Source organism: Sinocyclocheilus grahami, unplaced genomic scaffold, assembly GCF_001515645.1.
Source record: "Sinocyclocheilus grahami isolate Dianchi unplaced genomic scaffold, SAMN03320097.WGS_v1.1 scaffold440.1, whole genome shotgun sequence".
NCBI lineage: Eukaryota > Metazoa > Chordata > Actinopteri > Cypriniformes > Cyprinidae > Sinocyclocheilus > Sinocyclocheilus grahami.
In genome coordinates, this window is record NW_015505619.1 from 781,192 (window position 1) to 804,258 (window position 23,067).

The 23,067-nt window shown below is 35.4% G+C and overlaps 1 protein-coding gene across 3 annotated transcripts in view; it reads left to right on the forward strand.

Annotated features, from left to right (window-relative positions):
- The window catches only part of LOC107552076 (SAM and SH3 domain-containing protein 1-like), a 99,949-nt gene that overhangs the window by 68,115 nt on the left and 8,767 nt on the right, over positions 1-23,067 (forward strand). For 2 of the 3 annotated variants that reach the window (XM_016233894.1, XM_016233895.1), the window contains exons 3-12: positions 13,123-13,251; positions 13,809-13,856; positions 13,999-14,048; positions 16,577-16,614; positions 17,213-17,299; positions 17,384-17,496; positions 18,121-18,222; positions 21,481-21,613; positions 21,778-22,172; positions 22,858-22,932. In XM_016233894.1, coding sequence (XP_016089380.1) covers positions 13,123-13,251; positions 13,809-13,856; positions 13,999-14,048; positions 16,577-16,614; positions 17,213-17,299; positions 17,384-17,496; positions 18,121-18,222; positions 21,481-21,613; positions 21,778-22,172; positions 22,858-22,932 — 1,170 coding nt within the window. Of the gene's footprint in view, positions 1-3,804; positions 3,939-13,122; positions 13,252-13,808; positions 13,857-13,998; positions 14,049-16,576; positions 16,615-17,212; positions 17,300-17,383; positions 17,497-18,120; positions 18,223-21,480; positions 21,614-21,777; positions 22,173-22,857; positions 22,933-23,067 lie in introns of those variants that run through there. The other variant, XM_016233896.1, reaches the window with a different exon arrangement.

The window sequence follows — 23,067 nt, forward strand, 5'->3', positions numbered from 1 at the left end:
AGTAATCCACACCACTCCAGTCTATCAATTAATGTCTTGTGAAGTGAAAAGCTGTGTCTTTGTAAGAAAACAAATCCATCATTTTGACATTTTTAACTTCAGGCCATTGCCTCTGGCTAAAATGTGAGTCCTGATATTGGTTTTTCCAGAGATGAAGTTATCTCGTCAGAATCAGGAGAGAAATCTGCACAGATCAAGCACTGTTTACAAGCAAAAACAGTCCTGGATTTTGATATGAGAGGACAACAGGGGATGCACTTTTTTTCCACTGGAAGAATTATGGATTATGGACTGTTATTTTGGCCGGAAGCAACAGCTTAAAGTTAAAATACCTTGATGATGGATTTGTTTCTTAACGGACTGGAGTGGTGTGGATTACTTGTGGATTATTGTGATGTTTTTATCAGCTGTTTGGACTCTCATTCTGACGGCACCCATTCACTTCAGAGGATCCATTGGTGAGCAAGGGATGTTTTCTCCAAATCTGTTCTGATAAACAAACTCATACAGTGCTCACAACTTATATTTTCCCCTGCTGAATATCCTGTTTTAAATGTCACATTATTGAAGTGAAATGGGCTGCAGATGCTCTATCACTTGTATCGCTGATATTTATGTGGTGAGTGATTTGCTTTAATCCATAACCAGCATAACAAAACATGAAGATGCATTTGTAAAATTTAGTGCATTCACAAAATGGGTTCATAAATTATAATTAGTGGATGTAATTGGCACAGAAATGTTGATTGGTGTAATTGTGTGAGAAGCTGGAACGTCAAAACATCTGGCAATCCTCTGAATCAGCCTTGATTTTTTAAGAGGGCAAAATTAAAGCCACATAATATAAAACTAAATAAATAAGCTGAATGAAGAATGAATTTTCTGTGCACAGCTGCAGCCCGTTTGCTTTCAGCTATTTAGACGCAGAAGGTCACGCTGAGTTCACAATCACACAACATGGGGCTGTACGAACCCAAGAGAGCCAGATATCCAGTGTCTGGAAGCATCACGCTAGATTTTGAGTGATAGCTGTTATGGGCATGAGTCACATGTGTTCTCGCTTGACCGGATGACTGGAACAAACAACAAACAGAAAGTCAAGCCCTGATGTGAATCACTCGGTTCACCATGCGAGAGCTGTGTGACTCTGTGACTCTCACTAAAGGCGATGGATTCATTATAAGTCCACATTTGCAACCCATTTTACCTTCATAAAGTGAAAAATAGGAAAATTCAACAATGAAACGAGATTCAGTGCGGGGGGAAAATCCACAGAGCACTTTGTTTTATGCACTGGAAATGAATAAGCTACATTATTACTTATTATTGCAAAGATTTTTAAAAATAACCTGTGTGGCTTAGATGTCATCAGAAATATAGGCTATATACTGTATACATTTTAGATTTTACTCTCAAATCAAAAAGAAAAAAAGCCTATGTTTTACGATGTGATTCATCAAGTTTCCGAGTAGGTTGAAATGTAGGTGAGCCAGGGTTATTAAAATAAAAATAAAAAAACCGTTGAATTTTGTTACTAGAAATAAAATAAACTTTAACTATTTAATATTTAAAAAACGTATTATTTTATTTCAGCTAGTTGTGAAAGCAGCATTTCTCGTTTTCAGTTAGTTTTAACTTGATGTACTAAAATAACAAAAACTAAAATTAAAATAAAAACTCTATAGAGATATTGTTCCAAATTACTAAATCTTAAACTAATAACTAATTCAAAACATTAATAAAAACTATAATAGTGTCCTAATAATTCAAAAATAACGCTGGGCGGGCATATTTGAATGTTCTCATTATGATTTCTGAACAACCTGTTTTTGCAGCTTAATTTCTATAAGTGATCTGACTAATGAACTTTATGTCTTCATAGTAAATCAGAAGTGTATTTATTTCAGTGGTGCAGAGTGCAGTTGTATGAACTGGTGCAGTATGAGTGAGTTCAGACAGCCAGCGAGATGTGAAATCCAGAGAAGAGACGTGGACAGACAGGCTCAGTTTCTCTGCCGGTGCACTGGTGCGCAAAAATGCCCTTTCTGGCGTTGGCACCGCTATCACTGCGCCCTGTGGCATGTGCCCCGCCGTCCACAAATACACACAGACATGATGCAGATCCCTGACCGGCCATCTGCCACTGATCTAATGATGTCCAGAACCACAAACAGACTCCCAGCCACTTCCTCTCACAGTCTCACTGATCAATAGTGCTGTGTAAGTGACTGTAATGTCTGTGAGTGTTTGAGAGACAGCGGCATGACGCGACAGAACTAGATAACTCATTAGAATTAGTGAAGGTGTCACTGCAGCCATCTGACAATGTTGCTGTTTCAGTTTTGCTTCACTGATTTATTTCAAGATTTGCTTTTCAGGATTTACTGATATTGGTTACTACTGTTAATACAAATATTCCCCCTTTCAGTTGAAGTCTGTGGGATTTTTTTCCTACTTATATACTTAATTGTTCACCAGGTGAGATCACTTATAAAGAACAGCACACATTGCATGAATGAGGCACATGATTTGGACTGGTACTGTGAATATATACCATGGTATTAGTGGTTTTGGTTATGCTTGTGTGAGGAGATACTGCTAATCGCTGATGTCAGTCCAGCATTCAGACCTCTTCTAATGGACAGTGATGTGAAGCTGATGTCTGCTGCCATCTACTGGGGTTTAGAGCTCTGTGTGTGCAAGTTTGGTTGATAAGTCTTTGTGAGCTGAAGTTGTTCATCAAACAATTGTTTGGCTCCCTAATGGGTCGATCTCATGAAAACATGATAAAAAAAATTATAAAACCTATTTGTTGTTCAATACAAAGTTATTATGCAATCAGTATTTCAATTTTTATATATTTTATTATTATTATCATCAATATTTTATTAAGAATATGAATATAGAAAAAATAGACTTTATCTTCTTTATGCGAAATGTAATTTCCAGTTTTTTTGTTTGTTTTTAATTTGCAAGTAAAGTATGACTTGCTTAATGTCTTATATTATATTATTATATATTAATAAAAGAGTATGACTTTATGCTAAATGTAATTTCCTGGGGGGGTTTTATATGCAAGTTAAATATAATTTGCATAATGTATTATTATATTATATTTTATTATTGAGTTAGTATGACTTGATCAAAATATTTACTTTATCTTTATACAAATTTTTGATTTGCAAGTAAAAAATAATTATAATATTATATAATTATTAATATATTTTACTATATTATATTATTATGTAATATAGTGTGTCATTTATACTGTCCATACTTTTACCATAATTAGAATCTTTTTCATAAACTATAATGCAACATTTTTTTTTAAGTCCTCAAAATAGGCTTGATTTTCTTCATTGAAAATAGAATTTTGGGATGTTGTATGAACCTGAAATGTATTTGTGAGATTCACCCTATTGACTGTCATTCATCTGTTTAAGTGCGCACAAATTCTCCAGTTTTTCTGTGCCCTCCTGAATTAGATTTCCTCCCGTCAGCAGCGTATGGGCCGTATCTTTTTACCCATGCTGATAATAAGATGGGTCTGTTGAGCTTTTGTCAGGGTAATCTTATCTGCTTCTGTCCCATCAGCCTCACAGGCGCACATTTTAAAAGCACATAGGAAGGTGTTTATTCAACTGCGGTGGCAGTATCTGCTCTGGGACAGTGTCCCACAGCTGGAGAGAGAGAGAGAGAGAGAGAGAGAGAGAGAGAGAGAGAGAGGGTGGGTTTCGCAGCTCCACCCTGCAGTATATTTCATGTCATTTGCTCTCACCGCTGGCCGGCCGCTGTGTGATGAATGTGTGGGGCTCAGTCCTCCGTCAGAGCAGCATGTATTGTTCTCTGAACGCTCAGGGAAAGTTTCAGCAGTCAAACTGAGCTTCAGACATACACGTCGAGGACTGAGGAGCCACATGTTTGACTCGAAAACAGTGGTGAGTGTGACTTTTCAATGGTGGGGTTGGCTTTGTTCTCCAGTCGAACTTGTAAATAGACATGTTCTAACTGTCATGATGCTTTAGATGAGTTATTAGACTTGAATGTGTGAATATGAATGTGTTGTCAATAGTTTTAAGATCTCTTCATTGATACTGCTCGAACTTTCAGGTTAGCTTGTTTTATATCTTTAAACTAATGCAATTATTTTTCTGCCTAAGCTTTTTATGGCATTTATAGATTATTTTATAGATCATTTTAGCTAGCTTTGTCTTGTTTTGGGTCCTTTATGTTTTTAAGACATTTAAAATTGAAGTTTGAAAACCTCCTACTGACTTGCATTAGAATGTTCAGTATTTGCATACAGAATTCCTATTGGTCTTTTTTATTTGGATACAGAATATTTTTCAATGTTTTTATCCTTCTTGCATCTGTTCTGTTTATCTTCAGCGCTGACATATTTATAACATTTAAAACATACAACAACTTGCCCCATCTTGACATTTGTGAAAAAATGATAGACTTTCTGAGATCGTCCCATGTGACAACTAGCCCCGTTCTGCTCCGTTTAATCTGAGAGTTCAAGCTTGTCTGGCTTTGATTATGGTTTAGGAGATGTTGTCATTCGTTCAGTTGTTCTCGCTCGGATCCTGAACACCACAAACTGTGTGAACGTCCAACTTGTAAGACAAGATTGCAAAATTAGTCTTTTTTTAAATACTGTAAATTAAAAGTTTGGCCATTGAGCTTCCAAAGTCAACATATTATTTGTTCTTCTCTCTTTTTGAGATGTCTATTTGAACATGATTAAATAAAGGAGAGTGTGTGTGTGTGTGTGTGTGTGTACATACACATTATAACACATATTACCATGATATAAATTCCTTACAATTTAACATGTAAATAATAAAATTGTAAATTGAAAATTTGTTATAAAATTAAATTGTAAGGAATTTATATATCATTATATGTAGTATTTGTTGTAATGCCATTAAATCATGCAGTTTGCAATGATAATGAAAATTACAACTTAGTACGAGTGAGTGAATAATATGTATGTTTTAACATGTTGAAATGTAGGATGTGTGTGAGCTAAAGACAGGAAGTGATCGGAGCATATGTACTTGATTAAAGAACATCTTTGGTTTAAACGTTTCAGCACGTTCACGAATCCCGCAGGCAGAGCGAGAGAAAGCCAAGAATTCCTCACACGCTCGGAAAGGTCTCCAGCTGCACAGCATAGTCATCATTTATAAACTTTTAAGACGCTCCACATTTGTGCGTGGGCTAATCAATGACAGTGATGCAGCTGAAATGTATCCTGGAGAATTGCTGCTTGTGTCATTTCCTGTTTCTGGTTTCCTTCAAAATGAATCAGAGGAGGTCATGTGTGCGCTTTAAGAATTTGTGACAGGAACATTTGAAAATGGATTTTGAACATGTTCTTAAAGAAAATCTTGCTTGTAAAAGTTGCTGCCAAGGAGCTTGGGTGTTCTGAATAGTACCCAGGTGTTGCTATGTGGTTGCTAAGGTGTGGTTTCTTACTGAAAGTCCATGTTTAAGTCTATGTGACATTCTGGTCTATAGATGTGACTTCTGTGTACGTCTACACCTCATTTGATCATATACCAGGCCAAAAGAAGTATGAATAAGAAACAACAATGTCCTAGCGACTGCATAGCACTGTGCTAAAAGCAGTCTATCATTGTGATGGCAAGTTTGGATTAAAAATCTGGTTTAGAAAATGTGTATATTCAATATAATTCTTTATGCTTCAGACAAAAGCGTTGTTTTTTTCATGCACTAGATTGTGGGTTGTTTGACTTTACATAGCATGTTGCTTCAGATAATGGAAAGAAAACATCCAAAATACACTTTTAAATGTTTATGTTGTTGCATTTGATCTGTTAAACTAATTGAAATATAGATTTCAATTACAATGCTTTAAAAAACGTTTTTGTCAAAATGAGTTTTTTTCTTTTACAACAAACGTTAGTTTTATTCTGAAGGGTTTTACAGAGAGGTTTAGTCATATATTATTCACCTGATTTTATACAACATTTTATTCATAAAGGCATGATGAAAATTATTCTCCATTCTCACTGTTGACAGTATTTTTTGACTTAATGAGTGATAAAAAAAAACATACAAAATCCCCACTCTAATATATCAACATGAATTTTGAACCTGTCTTCAGATTTCAGTTCTGAAAATATATGCAAATAAGTGCTTATTTGATTAGAGCAGTGTTTCCCAAACTTTTTTTAGTCGCGGCACCCTTTGGAAATTTTAACACACTTGTGGCACCCTAAAAAAATTAATTTTGTCACAATATTTGCATTTCTAACTTCGATATGATAATTTGAAAAATATAGATATTCGGTACAACAGGGAAGAACTGCAGAATATGATGTCATACAGATATTTTTAATATTATTAAAAAAATTTGTCCATCAATGGTGGCAATCAGTAGGCTAATTTCTAATGAAGAGACCAATTTATAGACCGATTTTAATGTAGGCTTTTATACATATGTAAACATTATTTACTTACCATTATAACTAGCTATCTCACAATTTTTTTGCTCACTCTGTTTTTTTTAATTTTACAGTGGGGTAATTTTGGTGCAGTAGCACGAGATAGCTTGATTTCAAACTTTGAATTGAATAAAAAATGACAATTAAGCAGTCAGTAATCAAATAAGAACAAATAAAGAAATTAATAATGATAGCACAAATAAAAAATAACGACAGGCCTTCGAATGAAATAAATTGCTTTTTAGTTTTTCAGGTAGGTCCAACAGTAGGGTTAAGATATTTCACTTTTTTTGATTTTTTAAACCAATTATCCAAATAATGTTTAGTCCTGGAAAGCTATTATTATCAGAACACGCGAGCATAATACCCATAATACCCATAATGCCCATATACCACACCATGTTACAGCACAGTAGAGCTATTGCAGACAGAAACAATACTGTACTACATCGATGTTTCCTGTCGGCTCAATGTTTGAGTGGACTTTGCTGTTCCGATGAGCATGAACGGTATACGAGTGGAGTGACTGAGCGGAGCGCACACACATAGAGCGGGATAATACGCAGAGCGTCACACCACGTGAAAGTGAAACCTGAGCGGTGAACTCATTTTCGGCAGCCGGAATTTCAGTGCATCTCTAATTATTGGCGACATCAGAAATGGATATTATATAATAAATGCTTTTTTGAATATTTTAGCAATTTAAAAATATTAAAAAAAAGGATTTTTTACACGGCACCCCGGTTGGGAAACACTGGATTAGATCATACCTTATTTGTATATTTAAACATAACATTTCAGAAAGCTTGTAGTTCAAAAAAAATTGGAATTCTTAATTTAGTCAATCAACTGAGAAAGTACTGTATGGTGATGTTTTTTTTACCCTATTCACCTGGGTCTTGCTTTAAAATAGACGTCCTCATGTAGCTGAAGTCTGAGTTTGGCAGCGGGCCTGTATGAAATGTAATTAATGCGACATTCCCCTCTGAGATATCGTCACCCAGGAGCTGTTGAAATGTAATCGAGGTGAATGTGGCATGACCCTGGGCTACTCTTACAGTCCTGCTGTCAGATAACCCGGGGAATTAGAGCCATTATAGCTGCTGTGATATTCCCCGTCATCCCATTCATCATGCCCTGGGTCCCTGGTTAATGAGGAGGTGCAGTCGACTCCTGTTTGACCGGCTCCACAGAGAGGAGAAGATAAATGAGCTGCGTCATCTCCACGCATGCTGAGACCATCGAGCCGCTCAGACGCTCTCATTCAGTCCAGAGTGGTGTGACATTGTACCTCATTTAAAACCCTGTTAACTAAAATGTCATGCTCATGTCCTGCTGGTGACTTGAGAAGTTTGGTGTAAGGTTGAATTAATTAATTTTACTGGTTGGTGCTTTTATGATCAGATTTGCATTTATGTTATGAAGAAGGAATTAATTTCTTGGTGATTAACATAAATTCTTGGATTATGTAAGAGTATCAAATTTAATAATATTTTAATAAATAAATAATATTTATTTTATATATTATTTATTTACTATTATATATTTAATTAAAAATATTATATTATGTAAGTAAATAAAAAATAAAATATATATATATATATATATATAATTTGTTATCATTATACTTATATATATTAGTACTGTCAAACGATTAATCGCATCCAAAATAAGTTTTTGTATACATAATATGTGTGTGTACTGTGTATATTTATTATGTTTATATAAACACACACACACATGCATGTATATATTTAAGAAAAATATGTTACGTTTATACATTTAAAATATTTATATATAATATCAATTATATGAATATAAATATGTACATGGAAATATTTTCTAAATATATTGTATGTGTGTGTATTTATATATACATAATAATACACCGTATACAAACGTATATTATGTAAACAAAAACTTTTATTTTGGATGCGAATAATTGCGATTAATCATTTGACAGCACTAATATATATATGTATTTGTATGTATATATAATATTTAGTTATTTATATACATAATTAAAAGTAAATATAACAAATAAATGAATAATTAAATTACATAATCTATGTAAAATAAATATAAATTAAATTATAACATTTATTTATTTATTTTTAATTATTTATTTTCATTTTTACAGGTTTTTCATTTTGGGTGAAATGTGACCGGGACATGTTCATAAGCTTTGTGAGAGTTCTCTCTTTGATAGTTTATAGTTGATTTCCATGCATAATTCATATGTGGTTATGGTCAATTCCTGCACACATACAGTACGTGTGGCTTCAATGCATGAATACTTCATAACTATTTTTAATGGCTTGAAAATTACTGTTTGCATGCAATGAAAGGGCCGCACATAGGAGACAGCAGGCAGATCATGTGATTGGACCATAATAAAGTGTTTATCACAGGCTGGCTGTGTTGGGCAGCTCAGATCGGCCCGTCACAGAGCTTTTCTCTTCAGCATCGCTGGCTTTCTGATGAAAAGTGGCCAGATTTTGCTCAGCTTTGACTGGAGGGCATGTCACTTAACAAATGAATGGTTCTCTTTTCGAGGACAGTCGAGCTAGTCACAGAGAGCGCGACCACGAGACCCCTGTGCCTCTCGCGCTGGAAGAATGTGCATGTTTTCAGCCGGATGAAGGAAGCGTCTCACGAGTATAAGAATCTATTCTGTGCCTCTGATCTTCTCTGCCTCTGTCAGTATTAAATTACAGCATTTTCTTGAAGACGACACTGCATTTTGAGCCATTTTTGGCAAATTGCAGTTTAGCTTTCTAACCCAAGACATGCTTGATTATTTGAAAAGAGATCTCCCATATTTTTTCATAAATTTCTAGAGGACTGTGGGAAAAGAAATACAAACAGTAGGTCAGAGTTTCACAGCGGTTACTCTACTTTTAGATAGTGTCTGTGAGAATACAGAAACAAACCACAGCATGACTAACTGAGCAGAATGAGTGTCTTAAAGCGTCTGAACGGTGCTAAACACAATATATATGCGTGTTGTCAAGGTTCACTAGATGTTATTAGAGGGGGTTGTTTATGTATTGCAAGGTCTTACATCCAGTAAATGCACATGTTCCTTTCAACCAGAAATTTACATTGTTTAAAGGAATAGTTCACCCAAAAATTACAACAAAATACACAATGACAATAATATACTCAATGGCCTGAAGAAATATGTGTGTTCATTCAAATAACGTTTTTTCTATGAATTAACTAGAACACAGTCCATTTCTACTCTGCTTTTCCTTGGGACAAGAGTGGGCTATCCTTCTCACATTCCTGGGGGGTCATAAGACCTGTGATATCATGATTAGTTGTCATGGTGACCAGATCGCCTGGTGTTCAGCAGACATCCTGGCATCCAGTTAATTGAGTGAGGGGACTCAGTAGGTCAGAGTTTCACAGCGGTTACTCTACTTTTAGATAGTGTCTGTGAGAATACAGAAACAAACCACAGCATGACTAACTGAGCAGAATGAGTGTCTTAAAGCGTCTGAACGGTGCTAAACACAATATATATGCGTGTTGTCAAGGTTCACTAGATGTTATTAGAGGGGGTTGTTTATGTATTGCAAGGTCTTACATCCAGTAAATGCACATGTTCCTTTCAACCAGAAATTTACATTGTTTAAAGGAATAGTTCACCCAAAAATTACAATTTGTTGAAAATGTTCTCACCCGCAGGCCATCCAAGATGTAGATTCGTTTTTTTCTTCTTCTTCAGAACAGATTTGAAATGTAGCATTTTCACCCAAAAATTACAATTTGTTGAAAATGTTCTCACCCGCAGGCCATCCAAGATGTAGATTAGTTTTTTTCTTCTTCTTCAGAACAGATTTGAAATGTAGCATTTTATTACTTGTTCACCAATGGATGCTCTGCAGTGAATGGGTGCCGTCAGAATGAGAGTCCAGCTGATAAAAACATCACAATAATCCACAAGTAATCCACACCACTCCAGTCCATCAGTTAACATTAACAAAGATCAAGCACCATACAAGCTGAAAATTAAAGTTAAAACACCTTAATGATGATTTTGTTTCTTACAAACAAACATTTTTTTTTACTTCAAGACATTAATTGATGGACTGGAGTGGTGTGGATTACTTGTGGATTATTGTGATGTTTTTATCAGCTGTTTGGACTCTTATTCTGACGGCACCCATTCACTGCCAGAGGATCCATTTTCAATACTTAAATAAAAAATATGAACTAAAATAAAATATTAAAAATTGTATTTTAGTTGCCAAGGCAGCATTTCTAATGTTCTTTTTAGTTAAACTTGAAGTACTAAAATAACTAAAACTGAAATAAAAATGAATAAAGATATATAGACACATAAAAAAAACCTCATAAAAAGACAAAATTACTAATTAGGTCAAATTAAATTGAAAACAGAAATAGTATAAAAAAAATTCAAAATATTAATACAAATTATAATAGTATATCACTGATGATAATAATATGCAAGTGTTGTTTGCCAACTGTTGTTGCTAGGTTGTTGTGTCTGGTTGCCAGGGCATTTCTAAGCAGTTGCTAAGGTGATCTTAGTGGTTTTCAGCACATTGCTGTGTGGTTACTTCTAAGGTGTCCAGAGTCCTTATTAGTGCATTGCTTTGTGGTTGCTAGGGGGTTGTTAGGGTATTCTGAGTCATGTAAAGTGGTTAAAATCAAAAGTCTGTTCACATAGAGTAGTAACTGCATACATATTTTTCACAAACTGCATGATTAAAGATACTGTAACCCTTTTGTCAAGTAATTTATTATTCATTTAAGTATGAATGATAATATTGATGCTGGAAGCGGTGCTAATTAATGACTATATGCATAACATATAGACCTATTTATCAGTTAAAGCTCATCTCATGCTCGTCTTATTTTGGTTGTTGTGTTTGTTTCTATAATGAATCTCCTTGTTGATGTCTTCCGAGGCTGTCTGGCTGTTGAATGGCCGTCTCTGAGGCTCATTGATGTGTGTAAATCTGAGCCAAGTCAGTCTTTGGAAGTGTCACTTCCTCCAGCCCAGCGCAGCTCAGTCTGTGAATATTAATCACTCTCAATAAGCTGCTCAGTGTCTGTGAACATCAGCCATCAACACGCAGGTGCGCTCCCGGGATCCTTCAGGGGCTTCTGCACTCGAACAGGACAGTATTAAAAGCCAGTTATAAGGACTCCACAAATAAGTAGTTCTCGTTTCTCAGCGCTGTTCTGTTTTTAATATATCAGTGCTGGATCTCATGCTGTTTGATTCCAGTTGGCTGTGATTTATATTTGGCCATGTGATTGTTGGACAGTAGGAGTGTTAAAGCCAGAAGACGTTCCAGATTGCTGCACTTTCTCTTTAATATTTTACCCACGAGTGGTGCATTATGTTTTTCTCATCTGAAGACAGGATGAACAACATTTGGCTCTTGCTGTCCTTCTCGCTGTCTGTGAGGATGTGCCTTTAAAACTCAGTTTTATATTTGGAGCAGTAGATTATAATTTTGACTATGGATAGTCAAACAAACACTGATCAAGAAATTTGTGGGGATTTGAGCACACCAGACAGTTTTTCGCATGTATGGGCAGACCTCATGAATATCTTGGTAAGTTTGGGAATTTTTCTTTGTAGTGTCTTCCAGAAAGGGTTTTTTTGTTTTGTTGTGTTTTGTGTTTTGTTTTATTTTATTTTATTTTATTTTATTTTAGTTTATTTTAGTTTAGTTTAGTTTAGTTTAGTGTTTTTTGTTTTGTTTTGTTTTGTTGCTATTTATATATCTATTTAAGTTCTCTGTAGCATGCATCCTACATCTTAAGCATTGTTGTGTCTTTGTATAATATTTAGGGAAAGCATATGGATTTACTTTGTGTTTAATGTCACATTTGATATTGTTATTTAATTTTAAGCCTGGGGATGTGATACTTGATATCTGATGACAATTCACTTGAATAACGTAAAAATAAGACCCAGCAGCCTCGTAAATATCAAGTGTGATTTGTCTGTGCCATGGGTCATTTTACCAGCATTTCAAACTGAGGTCAACTGAGGGATTTTGTACTAGAAGTACATATAATTATTTAACATTGTTGTCCCATCATTTAATGTAGTGAAAATGCTAAATATTTATTTGTCTGCTTTAAAGCAGGTTCTTACCATCTTGCTGAAATCCCGGCATCCCAAACCTTTCCCATCACCAACAAAATGTATAGTGCATCATGCTTATATGGGTGACATAGTTGACTAAAACTTCAGTAAGCTAAAAATATTTGAGGGAATTTTTTAGGAGATGAGCATGCAGATCTTGAGATGATGCTTTGCCCTCTGGGTCTCCAGTGAGTAAACGAAAGAGGTCACATCTCTGTGTGTCATACAATACCAGGAAGACATGCTGAGGGAAAGCTGATTTCTCCTGACCAGGAACATTGACCAGAACATTTTAGGCCAGTACACCGATACACACCATAACCACATCCATGGAGGTTGATTAGAGTCTATCTGAAGCAGCTTTCAAAGGCCCAAACCTGCTCTTTGGAGTGTTGTTTGGTCTGAGCATTGGATATACGTCACAGTTTTGCGATGATTATAGAGGCAGTTTTCTCCTCACTGCTGTTTTCAGACTGCAGATAATGGTTGTATTGTTTGTGTGTGTTGTAGGATGGCTCTCTGGGTAACATCGAGGATCTGGCCCAAGAGTATTCGGAGTATTACAGCACGTCTTACAGCGAAGTGTGTGACAGAATGGAGGAGTTACGCAAACGCAGAGTCGCTCAAGAAGCAGAGACGGTAAAAAAAACTCACATGAGCCTCTATTTAAGGCATGTTGTACGTTTATTTTTCAATAAAGTCCACTTACACTACTGTTAAAAAGTTTGCGGTTGGTAAATGTTTTTGAAAGTCTTGTCTGCTCAACAAATCTGCATGTATTTGACCAAAAATACAGAAAAACGGTAATATTGTAAAACTTAATTAAGATTTTTTTTTAATTTGTGGAAACCATGATGCAATATATTCTTTCTGGATTTTCTAATGAATAGAAAGTTCAAAAGAACAGCTTTTAGTTTAAATAGAATTTTTTTGTGACATTGTAAATGTATTTACTGCGACTGTTAACGTATTCAGTGCATCATTGCTGAATAAAAGTGTTAACAATTTTGTCCCAAAAAAACTGACCATTAACTTTTCAAGTAGCCTAACATTTCAAAAGAGCAAGAAGTTCCACAATGAAAATGATGGTTAGATGTGTCATTTGGTTTGGCTAGATAACAGTTATCACAGAATAAGGAATGAAGAGTTTGTCATTGAGGGTTTTGTTTAATCTGCTGTATGACTTTGTTTCTCAGGGAAAGGCTGATTCAACAACATCCCTTCAGCTGCGGTTGGAAATCCAGGTGGGTAATAAATCACGGTCAGTGGAGGGAATGACCTGTCCAGGAAGTTGTGCTTTTATGGGAAAGACACCAATAGTGTCATCTTTACTTGTTGTCTATATTTGTTGTTAAGAGTCTAAAATGTCTTTATTTTTCCTCCCAGGAGTCACTGGGTCTGTCTAGCGCCGTGTCCACACCTGAGGTGGAGAGAAGGTGTGTGTGCGTTGTTGCATTTTTAGTATTTCTCATCCAGTCTTTGCAAACTGGTCTTGTTCCAAGAACACAATTAAGGGACTTTCTAGTCACCAATGTTTAAGATTCCATTAGAGCTGATCTGATAACCAGAAATGGGATGTTTAGAGTTCCTAGACATACTTAAATGAGACACAGCAGGCCTTTGACACTGCGGGATATTGGAGATGATGCATGCATTTCCTGTTGACCTCTTTATTCTTCATTTCTCTTTTTCCTTCCTTCCATTGTGGACCGGATGAGATATAATCTGAATCGCCACCATCAGCATGTTAATGCACGTAATGCACGAGTCAATTTAGTTTCATTATTCCCAATTTCAACTGAATCATGAAACAAAACAAAATAAAACAGATTCTTGTGGATGAGCCACGGTCAAAGCTATTGTGAAATAAAACAATAAAGCAACAGAAGACTACATACAATTAGAATTATTACTATAATGCCTCTCAAGGTTTATTGCTTTTTTTTTTAAATATTCAAAAAATAGCTTAAAATTGAATTCATAGTAATTAGAGTAAAAGAACATATACGCTATATACACTACTGCTCAAAAGTTTGGGATCAGTATTTATTTTTAAAGAAATTAAAACTTTTATTCAGCGTGGATCAGAGGTGGGGGCAAGTCACACATGTTCAAGTCTCAAGCAAGTCTCAAGTCACAGTACAAACAAATCAAGCAAGTCAAGCCAAGTCAGTGGCTCACCTCATGCAAGTCAAGTCGAGTCCTGCTAAGGATCAAGTCAAGTCAAGTCACAGTATCAAACAGGAACAAATATTTTTTTCCCACACGACCTTATTAATTTTTCCTCAGAAATTAACTTAATTATACATTTTAAATAATAATGTTTTAAATATAACATTTTGAATATAGGCAAAATACTACTTTGTATACCGCTAAAGTCTGTAATTGAGAAAATATTGATAAAAATACAAGAAACGCCAGCGAATCTAAAGTTTGACATCGTTAATTAATTACAAACATGAGATTAATCATTTATAATCACTTTAATTTAATGACAGACTTAAGCTGAATTTTAAGACCAATGCTGTTTTCAACGATCGAACAAGCTTACATACCTTTCCTTTTTGAAGTGCCGACGTCCTGGCTTTGTAAATGCATACAGCAAATGCATACAGTTTCGAAGTGTTTATCCAAACATCTCGGGAGATTCTCTTGCTCCCTGTATTTAGCGCGCTGTGTTCCTGACTGTGCTCGTGCAGTGTCATGAACTGCGCAGACTCGGATCACTTCTGCCACTCGTTCAATGGCTTGCGTTTTGTTTACCAAATTATGTCGCAATGATTTATAATAATAATTAGAGTTGTTATAAAGTCAAGTCCTGCCGAGTCATGAAGGTCAAATCAAGTCAAGTCTCAAGTCACTGGATCTCAAGTCCAAGTCAAGTCAAGTCATTTTCTTTATTTAGTCAAGCAAGTCACAAGTCCTTAAATTTGCGACTCGAGTCAGACTCGAGTCAAGTCATGTGACTCGAGTCCCCCACCTCTGGCGTGGATGCAATAGATTATTCATTAAAGACATTTATAATGTCACAAAGGATTTCTATTTCAAATAAATGCTGTTCTTTTGAACTTAATTAAAAACCAAGGAAAAATATATATCATGGTTTCCACAAAAATATGAAGCAGCACAACTGTCAACATTGATAATAATATTAATGTTTTTTTTATAGCAAATCAGCATATTAGAATGATTTCTGAAGGATCATGTGACACTGAAGACTGGAGTAATGATGCTGAAAATTCAACTTTGCATCACAGGAGAGAAATTACATTTTAAAATATATTCAAATAGAAAACAGTTATTTTAAATTGTAATAATTTTTCACAATATTACTTTACTTTTGAATTATTTTACTGTATTTTTGATCAAATAAATGCAGCCTTGTTGAGCAAAAGAACAAAAACATTATCAAATCTTGTTGATCCCAAACTTTTGAAAAGTAGTATATACACATACCAACAAACAACGTTACTTGGTAAAAGGATCATTTTTAATATCGATGTTTATTTATAATACCATTACTGATAATTGTTGTATTGAACATGCAGGGTTAAGATGCATTTGATTGCAGTTTCTCATATATCTGCCCTCACAAGGCTAAACGTTTGCATTGCTTCTGAGAGCTCAGGTACATGCTAACATCAGCAGCACGCGTCAGCTGAGAGAAAGACAAATAAAGAGACAGGGAGAGGAATTCACTGGCCATGTGAGCGCTCTGTCGCTCTAAAACCCCTCCGGTGCGTGAAAAAGCCTCCATTGTTGCAGTGAGGTGTGGTGTGGTGTGGCGGCCGACAGCAGCATGGGTCTAATCCACTGCCCCGCAGTTAGGACACAGACACATTACTAGGAATTAATGGATAGGTGCTGAAAATGAAGAGAATAATGTGGGAGAGCAAGTGAGATGAGACACAGTGTGATCATGTTTTGATGGAATTTGCATTTGTGTTTTTCTTTTTTCTTGCAGGCAGTCAATGAACAAGTCCAGCTCTGAAGACGGATCTGGTTAGTACTGTATTGTTTGATTGACTGATTGTATAAAAATGAGTAAAATCAGGGTTCACACAGTCAGTGGGAGTATCAGGGAATTTTAAAATTGTGATTTCAAGGCCTGGAAAAGTCAAGAGTTAATGTACAATTTTCTAATTAACATTTTTGTAATATTTTAGTGGATAAACAGTGTTCTTTTGTAGATAGCCTACAAAATTATTTAGAAAATCGTATGAATTTGTGGTGATTCGTTGGTCAACACCTACTCATTATTTATTATGACTTTAGTTTTCCACATCTCATCTTCATGATGATTTAAACACTTTTAACGCTGTTTTTCCTTTGGTAGCTATTTGAAAAAAAATTGTTTTTAATTACATTACTTTACAAAAGTTTGAGGTCGAAAGACTACATTATATGATCAAAAATACAGTAAAATCTGTAAAATTGTGAAGTATTATTACAATTTCAAGTAACTGTTTTCTATTTGAATATATCTTCAAATGCAATTTATTCCTGTGATTTAAAAAATCTAACTTTTGACTCATATCATAAATATCTCTGGAAATACGTCTTCAGACATTCATTGAGTTTAAAACTGTTTCTCACACAGCAGGAAAATGGGACAGAAAGAAAAACAAATCGTTCTGGCAAAACTTCCGCAAGGCACAGAAAGGGAGCGTTCGAGCGACGCCGAAAGGTTCCTCACCCATTTCTAATCTCAGTTCCATTTATAAAATACTGCTTTAAATAATACACATGACCTTTGACCTCTGGTTCACAGGAGAGGATCTGGGCTTCGTGGCCAGTGAGATCACGATGAGTGATGAAGAACGCATCCAGCTGATGACGATGGTGAAGGAGAAGATGATCACGGTGGAGGAGGCTCTGGCTCGGGTATGAAAGAGTTCACAACCCATTTTACTTCCCTAATGTGATGCATTTCCGAGATGGGCAGTGGAGGACCGAGTCCACAAATCAAGTAGTTGAGTAAAAGTAGAGATACCCTAATAAAATATTACTGCAAAATAAGTACTTGAATAAAAGTAGAAACATTCTTGATTATTAAAAGTAAAAAGTAATGATCATTAAACTTTTATTTATTTTAGTCAGCACCAGTCAGACTAGTCATTAGTCAGCGCTAATATTAGCGCAGACTTTTAATATGTATTGATTTGCATATAAGCAAACTTTATTTTATTACCAAAACTTCAATATACTAAAATATCAAGTTAAAGTGCTGAAAATATGTACCATATATTATTAAAAAAATTGACAAATAGTATAAAACACAATGTACTGACACAAATGGGGCATAATGCACATTTTAATAGAACACTGTGCCAACATACTAGTTTTATATCCGCTACAGAGGTGGGGAAGATGCATTTATAATTATAATTCACATTTAAGTATTTCAAAGGGCTTAAACAGCTCTGGTTTGTTACTGTAACTAGTAACTTTGTTACTGTCCACCACTGAGGATGGGACATTGGCTAACATGTTTTTTCGGTCCCTCAGCTGAAGGAGTATGAAACACAGAACAAGCAGTCCAACAGCGCGGACACGACCGACTGGACTGACACACCCAGTCCCTCCATGACCGAATCCTCCTACTGTAATGTAAGTTTCCCAGTCACTTTCTGTGTTTGCTAATGACAACTTCTCGCGAAAATCTAGGTCCCTCAAAGCCAAGTGGAAGACCTGAATATCCATTGGCCGTGTTTGTTGTGATGAACTTGTTTATTGGCGGATCTTCTGTCTACAAACACTCCCAGCAGGGTTTTCACCGCTACCCGCGGGATTTATCGTCTCTCCATCCCCCCCGTCATGTCCTAGATGTGATCCACGGCCCCTCTGGGCCTCCAGGCGGGGGCCAATTCATCCCCTCAATGCTGTAACGCCCCATTGTGCATTTTTGGCCGGTTGAATGTAGGGCTGCGCTCTCTTCAGTGGCCCACAGCTCTTTTGTGCAGGGATTGTGTGATTAAGGCGCTCGGATGCAGGATCCATTCCACCAATTCCACTGGACAGAGCCACCTCAAATGTTTATACATTTGTTGCATGCTAAAAAAAATGATTTTGGGCTTTTGCACTTTAGTGGTTGTGTTTGCAAAGACAAGCATCAGTATTATGATTGCTTTTAAGGTTAGTGAAATGAACAGACCTCTGAGACTCTGTATTGAAGTTCAGCATCTGCATCGTCCTGCAGCGTTTAATAAATGTTTCATTTTACAGCATTTAATGAAAAAATCCCATAGATGCACATTGAAAGAGCGAGATGAAATGGATTCAGCTTCTCTAGAGCATGTGTGGAAACCAGAATGCCATGTTATTAATAAATCTAGTCTGGATGTGTATTTTGTGAAATATATTATAATGTTCCTCTTTACCAAGTTTTAGGTCACAAACTTGTTTGTTGATATTTAAACTGAATTTCAGCATAGAATGTCACTTATTAACTAATGTTATGATATTGCATGTTAATATCATGTGTTTTGTGCATGTTAATACCATGCTTTTTTTCAACATGCATCTTATTAATACTATGGTGTTCTTTAAACTACTGTTCCAAAGTTTGGGGTGGGTAAGATTTTTTTATTGTTTTTGAAAGAAGGCTCTTATGCTCACCAAGGCCGCATTTATTTGATCAAAAATACTGTAAAATTGAGAAATATTATTACGATTTAAAATAACCAATTTCTGTTTGAATATATTTTAAAATGTAATTTATTCCTGTGATGCAAAGCTGAATTTTCAGCATCATTACTCCAGTTTTCAGTGTCACATGATCCTTCAGAAATCATTTTAATTTGCTGATTTGCTGCTCAAGAAACATTTCTTATTATTATCAATGTTGAAAACAGTTGTGCTGCTTCCTATGTTGTTTAACTGTGATTTTCTTTTTCCTGATTCTTTGATATATGGAAAGTTCAAAAGAACAGCATTTATTTGAAGTAGAAAACGTTTGTTACATTATAAATGCCTTTTTGATCAATTTAATGCATCCTTGCTGAATAAAAGCTTTTATGTGAGGAATTCAGCATGCTGAGACGCCTGAGTTTCCCAACACGTCCAAAATATGACCTGTTATTACAGTGTTTTCATCGATGACAATAGTTTGACTTTCTCTGCTTGAATTTTACAGATGCCAGTTGCATAACATCCCACCCGCTGAAATAGTTCAGTTCTAAGACTCGCACACAAGAGCCGTTTATAGCAGACATTAGCAAACGCTCAGACTCTAATGGTCTCACACTGACTAGATTTGACATCTCACCGGGTTTATTTCAAGTCCTGTGATGTTTTATGGGACTGAAGTGTAGCGAGAGCCGCACATGTGTATAGCACCTGCTGTCAGACACGTGCTATACTGTATTATAAGTATGAATCGTAAATGATGGGGTAATTATAGTCGAGATGTGTCTGTCTCTTCTGCGTGTGGTTTCTGAGCTCACATCCGTCTGCCGCTAAAACAGATGATTCTGAGAAATAGTGAGGAATTCAGCATGCTGAGACGCCTGAGTTTCCCAACACGTCCAAAATATGACCTGTTATTACAGTGTTTTCATCAATGACAATAGTTTGACTTTCTCTGCTTGAATTTTACAGATGCCAGTTGCATAACATCCCACCCGCTGAAATAGTTCAGTTCTAAGACTCGCACACAAGAGCCGTTTATAGCAGACATTAGCAAACGCTCAGACTCTAATGGTCTCACACTGACTAGATTTGACATCTCACCGGGTTTATTTCAAGTCCTGTGATGTTTTATGGGACTGAAGTGTAGCGAGAGCCGCACATGTATAGCACCTGCTGTCAGACACGTGCTATACTGTATTATAAGTATGAATCGTAAATGATGGGGTAATTATAGTCGAGATGTGTCTGTCTCTTCTGCGTGTGGTTTCTGAGCTCACATCTGTCTGCCGCTAAAACAGATGATTCTGAGAAATACAGGCTGCTCCACCTGCTGAAAATAAGCTAGAAACGAGTCCTGCACCCTCCGTCTCTGTGATATTCTGGTCTCTAGATGTGGCTCAGCGTGTGTCTGTGGGGTTTCTTCACCTGTGTAATGGTCTAGTAAGTGAACACGGTGTGTCTGATCACAGCTCTCCTCAACAACACACATGATCTGAGGAATCAGTCCTCTCTGGAGCACAATCGCTGCAGGACCAGTTATTGTACCTGTTGAAGTTCATGAGTTTAAGAGTCTCTCTATTCAGTTCACAAGTCATCTGTTTTTATAGTTTGCACACGGGGGATTTTTGGTTTACCATATGCTGAAGGCCACTGAAAGTATGTGGTCAATAATGAGTCAAAATACTTTCCATTACATGTAAAGTCTCTGAATGGACCTTTTACCTTGTATATGGTAAACCACTTTTCTTTTCTTTTCTTTTCTTTTCTTTTCTTTTCTTCTTTTGTTATTTGAATGCGTCTAATGTTTTATTTTGATTTGTTTGATTATTTATTTTGTTTTATATTATTGTATTCAGTATTTTATATTGTTTTGTTTTATATTTGTTGTTGATATTATGTTATTTTATATTTTATATTGTTTTGTTTTTATTTTTGTTTTATTTTTTTATTTTTCTGTGTGTTTATCAGTAGTAAGATATGTCCTATTCAGTTTTGTTTTGTTTTTTGTGTTGTGTTGTTCTGTTTTGTTTTACTTTCAGCCATTTTTTTATTTTTTTGTTATTTTATTTTACTTTTTATGATTATTTTATGTTTTTATATTTTATATTTGTCTCTTTTATATAGTTTTTTTTATTTGATTATATATTTATTTTATTTTGTTAATATTTTATCTTATTGTGTGTTTTCATCAGTAGTAAGCTATACCCTAACCAGTTTTCTCTTCCTGATCCCATACAGTCGAGAGAACAGTCGGAAGATGAGCTGGAAGAGTCTGTCACCTTTCGTCGACTTCATAAACTTGTCAATTCAACTCGACGTGTGAGAAAGAAGCTTATTAGAATTGATGAGGCCAAAAAACATGGCTCAAAAGGTAAGGAATGAATGCATTTCATAAACCTACACCTTCATTTGATGAAGGATTACAAAGCCAAACATTGAATTATTTGAACTAGAATTTGCACTGATGAATTGTTCCAGGTATGTGTATTAAGAAAATGAATAGGATCAACTAAGATTTCATGTTTCCCCATCCAGACCCTGTGAGTCCTGAAGTGCTTCCGTCGGGCGAGGAGTGCGTCTCTCTGTACTCTGGGGTGCACAGGCGTCTCGCTGTGTCCCAGGGTGATGGTCTGAGCTCCGTGCTTCATAAACAGCTGTCTCTGGACAGAGACTCGGACAGTCTGACCACGTCTCCCTCCTCCAGCAGCTTAGACACCTACAGCAGCCACAAGCTCTTCAAGGCCTTCAGTAAGTCCAGCAGCAGTCAAGGGCTGGAGCCCACTTCGGGACCCGGTGGAGCGGTTTCTGGGCTGGACGCTGGCAGCGGATCCTCCTTCTCTGAGGCAGACGGTGAGGTCGAGCCTAGGTTGTCCCGCTCTGTTACGGATGGGGAGATGAGACGAGCCCTGAGCCCTTCTAACTACCATGGAGTGAGTGCTGCTTTATTTTATTTTATTTTATTTTATTTTATTTTATTTTATTTTATTTTATTTTATTTTATTTTATTTTATTTTATTTTATTTTATTTTATTTTATTTTATTTTATTTTATTTTTTGGTTTTGTTATGTTTTTATATTTAGTTTGTTATTATTATTTTTTATTAATTTTGTTTCTTTTATATTTTTGTACATATATTTTATTTTATGATTTTATTTTATATTTTTATTTAATTTTTGTATTTATTCATTTAATTTTATATTATTTTATTCCATATATTTTATTTTTTATATTTTATATATTTTGTTTTTATTTTTGTTTTATATATTGTAGTGCTTATTTTATTTTTTTTATTTTATTTATTTTGTGTATTTGTTTATCTGTAGCAAGCTATAACCTGTTTTTATTTGTTTTATTTTATATTTATTTGTTTTGTTCTTGTTTAAATTTTATTTACTATTTTATTTTATTTTTTTCTTATTTTATTTTATTTGCCATGTCCCAGGAGGACGTCAAGCTCCAAAATAACAGAAACCTTGTCATATGATAGCTTTGTGTGAAAAATTTACACAATTTAAGTCATTATTCACTGAAAGTGTCAATTGTATGTCAAGATTTCAATGTAGAGATATAACTTGATCCATATATTGCTTTACTAACTGTTGTTTGTGTCACAGAGGACCTGTAGCTTTGGAGGATTTGATCTCACAAGCCGATCTGTGTACATGAGCAACAGCAGCTGTGACCCCACAGTAAGGACACGTTGTAAACGTGCAAATTAATTCATAAAATCTGTTCTAAATGCATTCAGATATATTTATGACCGACTTATTCCATGTCATTCTTATCATTTGAGAAGATTAAGATGCATAATATCTGTCCTCCAG